The sequence below is a fragment of the Chenopodium quinoa genome, unplaced genomic scaffold (genome assembly GCF_001683475.1).
Source record: "Chenopodium quinoa cultivar QQ74 unplaced genomic scaffold, ASM168347v1, whole genome shotgun sequence".
NCBI lineage: Eukaryota > Viridiplantae > Streptophyta > Magnoliopsida > Caryophyllales > Amaranthaceae > Chenopodium > Chenopodium quinoa.
This window is the reverse complement of record NW_018745323.1, coordinates 1,717,584-1,724,848: the sequence shown is the minus strand read 5'-3', so window position 1 is coordinate 1,724,848 and position 7,265 is coordinate 1,717,584. Positions and strand designations below refer to the sequence as shown.

The 7,265-nt window shown below is 35.3% G+C and overlaps 1 protein-coding gene across 1 annotated transcript; it reads right to left on the bottom strand.

Moving 5' to 3' along the window:
* Positions 1-874: 874 nt before the first annotated feature.
* Positions 875-4,896, bottom strand: LOC110712554 (protein terminal ear1-like). The gene is made up of 5 exons (XM_021891021.1): positions 3,975-4,896; positions 3,151-3,859; positions 2,916-3,038; positions 2,666-2,807; positions 875-1,847 (listed from the first exon to the last, which is right to left on the bottom strand). The coding sequence occupies exons 1-5, from the start codon at positions 4,645-4,647 to the stop codon at positions 1,404-1,406; spliced, it is 2,091 nt and encodes a 696-aa protein (XP_021746713.1). The 5' UTR covers positions 4,648-4,896; the 3' UTR covers positions 875-1,403.
* Between the last annotated feature and the right edge of the window lie 2,369 nt (positions 4,897-7,265).

The following is a 7,265-nucleotide window of genomic DNA, read 5'->3' as shown; positions in this document are numbered from 1 at the left end:
ATTTTTCTTTAAAAATTATCATACACATAACAATCAATTAAATTAGATTAGATTAGATCAGGTCATACCAAATCAGATTAAATTAGATCAGATTAGTCCAAATGGTCCAAATAAAATCAAATTAGATGAGCAAAAACAAGGTCAAATAAACAAACTTTGAGTATACCATAAATGAATGGTTTCTCCTTTCTTCTAACCAAGCAAGCCATAAATAACACCAAAATGTCCTAAATTCTACTCGCAAGTTAAAGAAAAACTGATTTTTTGACTTTGGGAATTTAACATCATTTTTTCCCATTCCTTTTCACTCATAAATTCAAAGCCCGACTTAAATTTCATAGTTTCCAAATAGTGATCAACATTTCCCTATTTCCTACTCTCCTCCACTTCACTTGCTAGCAAGGGGTCGGCCCTACTGTTAGATTTAATGTACTTAAAATAAATATAACATTCAATATACTTTTACTTCCATACTAAATTACTTCCATTAATATCCAACTTCCTTATTTGACTTTCTATTTCATCAATTTACAGCTATAGCATACTTAATTTTTACGTGTTATATATGGAAACCTAGTCTATCAAACACATGCATCTTCATCAACCCTAATTAACCACTAGAAACACTAATAGATACATAGTTCAGAAATAATGGCTAGAGCATATAATTTTATTTGGACCGTCTCTATCATTAGCGTCCAATTTGGCAAACGCTAACTTAATGTACAAAATCGGCCAAATTAAGAATAAACTTATTACAAACTTATTAAGGAGGGCTATCGATGTAATAGATGCGTAGTTGCTCACAAATAATGACCAAGGCACGTATAATCTAATTTGGACCGTCTCCATCATTAGACGTCCAATTTGGCAAACACTAATTAATGTAAAAGAACCAACTTATTACAAACAATTTAAGGAGGGCAATCGATATAAAAATATCATAAATAGCACGACTGATCAGACTATAAGCAACAACAGTGATCGATCATATTTTGTTAAAAAATAAATAAACCTTTAAACCTTGATCAAAAGTTACAATTAAATTAATTTCTTTTCCTAGGACAAATCATCATAACTAAAAAAAAACTACCCTAATTTAACACAATTACAACACAATAACACTACTACAAGACAAGATTTTACTTAATTATTAAGACAACAACAACAGAAAATTAACATTAAAAAAAAAACATTAATAATAAATTATTAAAAACCCAAAATGAAAACAAAAAATTAGAGAGTTGAGTAAAAAGTATAGGAGGTGGCGTGCATGCGTATATAGGAGGCGGCGGTGCACTGCAAAACATGCAACCATTTCTCTATCCAGTCAACTCACTCAAGATATGGTGAGACTAAGTTTTTTGGATTAGACAACTACACCTATTTTCCAGGGTTCAGTTTTAATCTCCTGTACTACACCCCATCATCATCATCATCATGCTACTATTGTTACTCCCTCCTCCGCCGCCGTTTGATGACGACGTACTACATTCGTCGTCATCATTGTCATTGTCGTTGTCACACTCCGCGATGGTGGAGTTCAGTATGATGTGCTCTACACCATCGATGTGATCGTATAGCTCGTCAGGGTGTGTGAGTGTGGTTGGGGAGGTTGTTGTAGTAGTACATGTTGATGTGGTTGTTGTGGAGGTGAAATCCGAGGCGTCGATGTCGGTGCTGAGGTGTTGATGGGTGGATGTTGCGGCGGTGTTGGTGAAGACGATGGGGAGCGGATCGGTCAAGTTCTGCCCGTCTCGAGGCGGGGTGAATACCACGGGAAGATACTCGTCGTTCTCGCACGCGAATTTTGAGTTCTTGAAATGCTCCTTCAATGCTTCCAAACCCTTGTTTTGTTTAAATTTTAATTTTTACATTTTCAAAAAATTAGAAAAATAATAATAATAGTGTTAGTACGTGTGGAAATTCAATTAATTTAATATATGTATTTTATTTCGCTGTCTTCAAAAAGACAGTAGAAAAAGATGTTTTTATGCTGGCTTTTTTTTCTTAATTTTTTTTGTTTTTTTTTTCCTTTTTATGTGAATTTTTTCACGAAACACTAGGGGAGTTGAGATGTTGGAAAGAGTAGTAAATTGTGCATACCTAAGGAAAAAAAAATTAAATAGTTTTAAATGAACTAACAAGTACAACAAAAGAATTCAACTTAAAGTCTTTATGTACTTAAGCAATACTATTATTCATTAAGCAACATTAGCTAGCTAATTGACCAATTGATACTAGTAACAATCTATCACCATTCCACATTAGGCAAAATTAGCTAGCAAAAAGAAGATACTCTTACATGAAATGAACTATAATTAAGTTTCATATATTCTCTCTGTTTCATAATAATAAGACACTTGTGTTTTTGTACATTTGTTAGATTTTGATAAGTAATTTTATAATGGTACTACCCCCACTCCAACCATGAATTAACAAAAAATTGTGAATAAAAACTACGGCTTTATCTTTTTTTATGCACCCAATGGGTAGTAGGCAAATATTGCAATTATTCACCTAATACGTGAGCAGAAATTGTTTGTACGCAGAAAAAAAAAGCAAAAAAGACTAGGAAAAGAACAAAAATAAAAGAGAGAAAATATGATTATTGATTAAACAGGAAGAACTTTTAAAGAATATTAGACTAGTAAAAGATTAGTACCTGAACTCGAGCATAGGTGACTTCACAAATCTTGCGAGAATTGAAAACTTCCCAATGTTGATGATGAAATGACTTGTATAACCTCAAAGTAGCTTCTGGGGAAGTCATGTTGACAAACCCATATCCAACATTGCATTTGTTGCTGCATTTCAATTTTCTTATTTTATTTCAATTCCTTTTTATTAATTAAAAACTGACAAGAAATAATTATAAATCAGGGAGAAAAAGAAAAAAAAAAAAAAAAAAATACTTGAAATCGATTGGAAGATAGACGAAGTCGTAGGAAGACAAGGGCTGATTATCTCCAGCAACTGCAATCTGCTCATTGCAGTGTATACAGTGGTTGTCTAACATATTCAACACCAGCTTCTGACTGCCACCAATCCATAAATATATACTCATTCATCAATATTATGTTAATTTTATAATTTAATTATCGGAAATAATTTGATTAGTAATAATAATAATAATATTGTATTACCTACCTATACTTGTTGGGAATGTTCTTGATCATTATGGTGGTCCTAGTATCTTTACATCCACTTTCATCGTCAACAATTGCTTCTTCTTTAATCAGAAACCTCGGATCAAAGTTCTTTTGTCTACCTTTCCACGGCTTCGCCTTTGAACCACCCGTGGACGATTGCCCTTGTTGGGGTTGTTGCTTAATGCTAGTAGTAGAACTCGAATCCGAACTCGAACAATTCCCATTTGAATTCCTACTCTTGCCTCCTTTTCTTGTAGCACCACAATTACTACCACTACCGTTGGGTTTAGTATTACCCCCATTGCCTCGCAATGTGAGGCCGGTCATTGCAACATCGAGTGATTCCTCGCTGCTCATTGGGGAGCTTCTCCGCCGTCGAACATTCTGTTTCGGGGATGTTCGGCGGTTACGGAGAGGGAAAACAGACGAAGGTGGTGCCGGAGAAGGAATTGGTTGTTTGATAATGTGTTGTTGTTGTTGATGGTGGTAATTGAGATTAGGGGATTGATTAAAATTGTGATTAAAGTGATTATTGAATTTCTTGTTTGAATGTCCACCAGGTCGACTGAATTCAATCATGACACTACGACCGTTGATTTCTTTGCCATTCATCTCAACCAACGCTCTAGATGCATCTCGAACGTCGTAGAACTCTACGAATCTCTGCTGCCTCTTCATTGGCGTCTCCCTTAATTCCTTCACTGCCCCTACATTTATTACATTTACACACCATCATTTATTTATTTTTCTCAATTCATAATTCAAATAAATCCAATTTCACCAAAAAAGAAAAATAAAAAAATAAAAAATAAATAAACATACCAAAAGATTGGAAGATGTTTTTGAGAGTGAGAGCGGAAACAGTGGGGTTAAGATTGAAAACGACGAGAGTGCCCTGATTTTGACCATCAGGGAAGGCGTTGGTAGCAGGGATAGTGAACTGGGCCCAGACGGCCCGGCCCGATACGAGCCCAGGAGAGGGAGGTGGGGTCGGAGGAGGGCCCACAAAGGGACCGGAGTTGGTTCGCGCCAAAATAGACGAGTAATGGAGTCGGAGCCGATTCTGATGCTGCATGTGCTGCTCACGTACGGCGTCAAGCGCTGCATGCGCAGCCCTCAGATCATAAAAATGGACAGTCACAATTCCTTCCGAGACTCGCCCCATCTGAACGGCTCTTACGTCGCCGAATATCTCAAGCTCACGTCGTACGATCGATTCGCTGACGTCAGGGGGGACGGCGGTAAGGAGAAGCGCTCTCGTCGGAGATGACGCCGGCGGTGGGATTGACGGCGGGAGTAACGCCGGTGTCATGAATGATAGCGGCGGATGCTGCGGCGGCGGAGGAGGTGAGTAGAGAAACTCCGGGAAGAACGGTGGTTGTTGCGGCGGAGGGGAGAAGGGGAAGTTGTGATGGTGGGGAATAAAAGTGGGGCGGAACTCTTGAGCAGAAGGGTCTAAATTACCGGGGAATCGAACGACGTCGTTTTCTGCCATTTTTGGGGGTGTATTATTATTGCCGGAAATTGTTAAGTGAGGGGTTTAAGACGGTGGTTTCCGGCGAGAGAAGGGGGGTTTATGCAGCCATGTACGACGGTGAGGAAGAAAAGAGGAGAGAGAAAGTGAGTGAGAGAGGGAATGGAAGGGGTGTTGTTTTTAGTGTTTTACACCTCTTTTTTAAGTCCAAAACATTACCAAAAATGCAAAATCCTATCTAATCTTTAGGTAACTTTTTTGGAGCTGTGATTTTACAGAATTACCCCTTGAGAGGAGAAAAGGGGGTTAATAGCCGTACACGTGGCATTGGGGCGAATGTTTGTCCTTTGGTTTGGTTTTCCTTGTTTAAAGGGTGATGCTCATGTTAGATTTACTGCATTACTAGTACTATTGTACTACTTCGAATTATCTTATGCCGGTATGCCCTATCTTAACAAGTTACGGATTACGTAATTAAGGATGTGTTCTACTCGACTTTTTTTTATAGGAATTAGTGAATTTTAGGAAAATAAAAAAAATGAGAATAATAAAACTTATTAAAAATCATAATATACTTTGTGATTTTTTATTTTAACAAGGTGAGGAAAATAAAATCTTGTATTCCATAAAAGTCGATGTTGTAAGTTATTGAGTTAGGGCCTGTTCTCATTAACTGAACTCAGCTGAACTGAATTGAACTGAGCTAAACTAAACTGAACTGAATATTTTATAAGAGAAGAAAATTAGGAGCTGAATTAAACTGAGCTAAGCTGAATTGAATTGAACTGAGCTGAACTTTAACATAAGAGAACAGACCCTTACTCCGTATAAGCTAATTAAGGAAAATTAAGATAAGGACTTCTAAATCCAAACCTACTCTTGCAAGTTGTAACTTATAGTGGGATTGAATCAAAGAGTAACAAGATTAGCATTCTTAGCAAAAGCACTTCTATAAATATCCTCACTTGACTTTGACCATTGACATGAGATGGTAACTAGACAATGAGGGATATATATACGCTCTGTATAGTTGTATATGGTGAAATAAATTTTCTACAATTTGTTTTTTTTTTTTAAGTGTCATTTTAGTCTTTTTGAAAAAAAAAAAAAAAAAAAAAAAAGGATTCGCAAGAAAGTCAATAAAGACAAACAAAGTTTCTCAAAGAAACGGTAGACTAGATGAAGGCATGAAGCAGCACAAGGGATAACACTAGCAACGAGATCAACAAGAACACCAATGACAATAGAGCATCCTCACATAAAAAACGACGAGATCAAGATTAGAAATGACGAACTGAAGACGAAGAAGTTGTAGGAATAAGGTTGCACATATTATCATCCTCACATGAAAAAAATCTTCTTGAAAATAAAAAAGGTTGGAGTGGAGAAAACCAAGGATATGTTCTCATTGACTGAACTCAGCTGAACTGAACTTATTAAAGCTGAACTGAATTGAACTGAACTGAATATTTTATAAGAGAAGGAAATTAAGTGGCGAACTGAATTGAAAATAATCGTATGAGAACAGGATCTAAGGCTCTCACTAGTTCACTTTATTTTTTGTTTTAATCTGATCGGAATTTAACTTATTTTATCTGATCTGATCTAATATAAACTATAATTTTTTATCTGATTTGATTGTATGATTTAATCAAACTTTGACCTTATGTAAACACTAAACTAATAAAAAAATTAAAAAACCAATTAAGTGGGGTATTTATTGGGTTTGTAATAAGACAAAAGTTAATGAGCGCTCCCGGGGCGTTAGATAAGAGAATTAAAAGTGAAAATCTTAGAGTAAAACTAATATTAATTACACCAAACGACACGTGATTTTGTCATACATTCCTAACTTAATACTATTTCAACCAATATAATTATTTTTTATCTAACGTCATGGGGCGCTCGTTAGCAAAATCCTATTACTACAGGGCTACAAGATGTTCAATACTTTGTACGAGTATATATTTAGGACATGTTTTGTTCAGCGTAATTTCAATTCAATTCAGTTCCTAAAATGGAATATAGTGTTTTTTTTTTTTGATTAGCTGGAATATAGTGTATATAATCATTAAAATTGTACTTCGCAATTCGTATATATTGAGCAAACACTAAATACTCTTTAAAAAGCTACTCGTAATTAAAAAAAAAAATATATCCTTATACTCATTATACCTAATTTATTTACATTTCCTAAAATACATAGAGTACAAGTATGGAATATTAATGTTGGTAACGTAGTGCATGTATTACTACTTTACATTTGTAATACTTGTTTTGAAAGGACTTACATTTGTAATTTTAACAAGAACAAGTGAAGAACCTGGTAATATCTGGAAAATAACAACCCAAGTAATAGTATAACAAGGTAAGACTAGGTGTGGTGAGTGTGGATAACAAGATGTAAAATTAAGAAAAATAGTTTAATTAATTAAGAAAAGAGCGCAGGGTTCAATGGTCAAGTCCAACATGAAGTTTCCAACGTCACAAAAAACCACCATAACCAAGGTACAAGTACTGCCTTCTGGCGTAGTTAATTTTTATTAATCTCACCGTATCTTTTCTTTGTTGCTTTACATGCTCTATTTACTATTGCTGTTACATACGTTTTTCATTCCTTTTGATTAGCTTCCTATTTA

Coding starts and splice junctions, on each gene's coding strand:
- LOC110712554 (XM_021891021.1), bottom strand. CDS start 4,647: ATGGCAGAAAACGACGTCGTTCGATTCCCCGGTAATTTAGACCCTTCT. Junction 3,039..3,150: donor AACATTCCCAACAAGTATAG/GTAGGTAATACA, acceptor GATTGGTGGCAG/TCAGAAGCTGGTGTTGAATA. Junction 1,848..2,665: donor TCACCTATGCTCGAGTTCAG/GTACTAATCTTT, acceptor AAACAAAACAAG/GGTTTGGAAGCATTGAAGGA.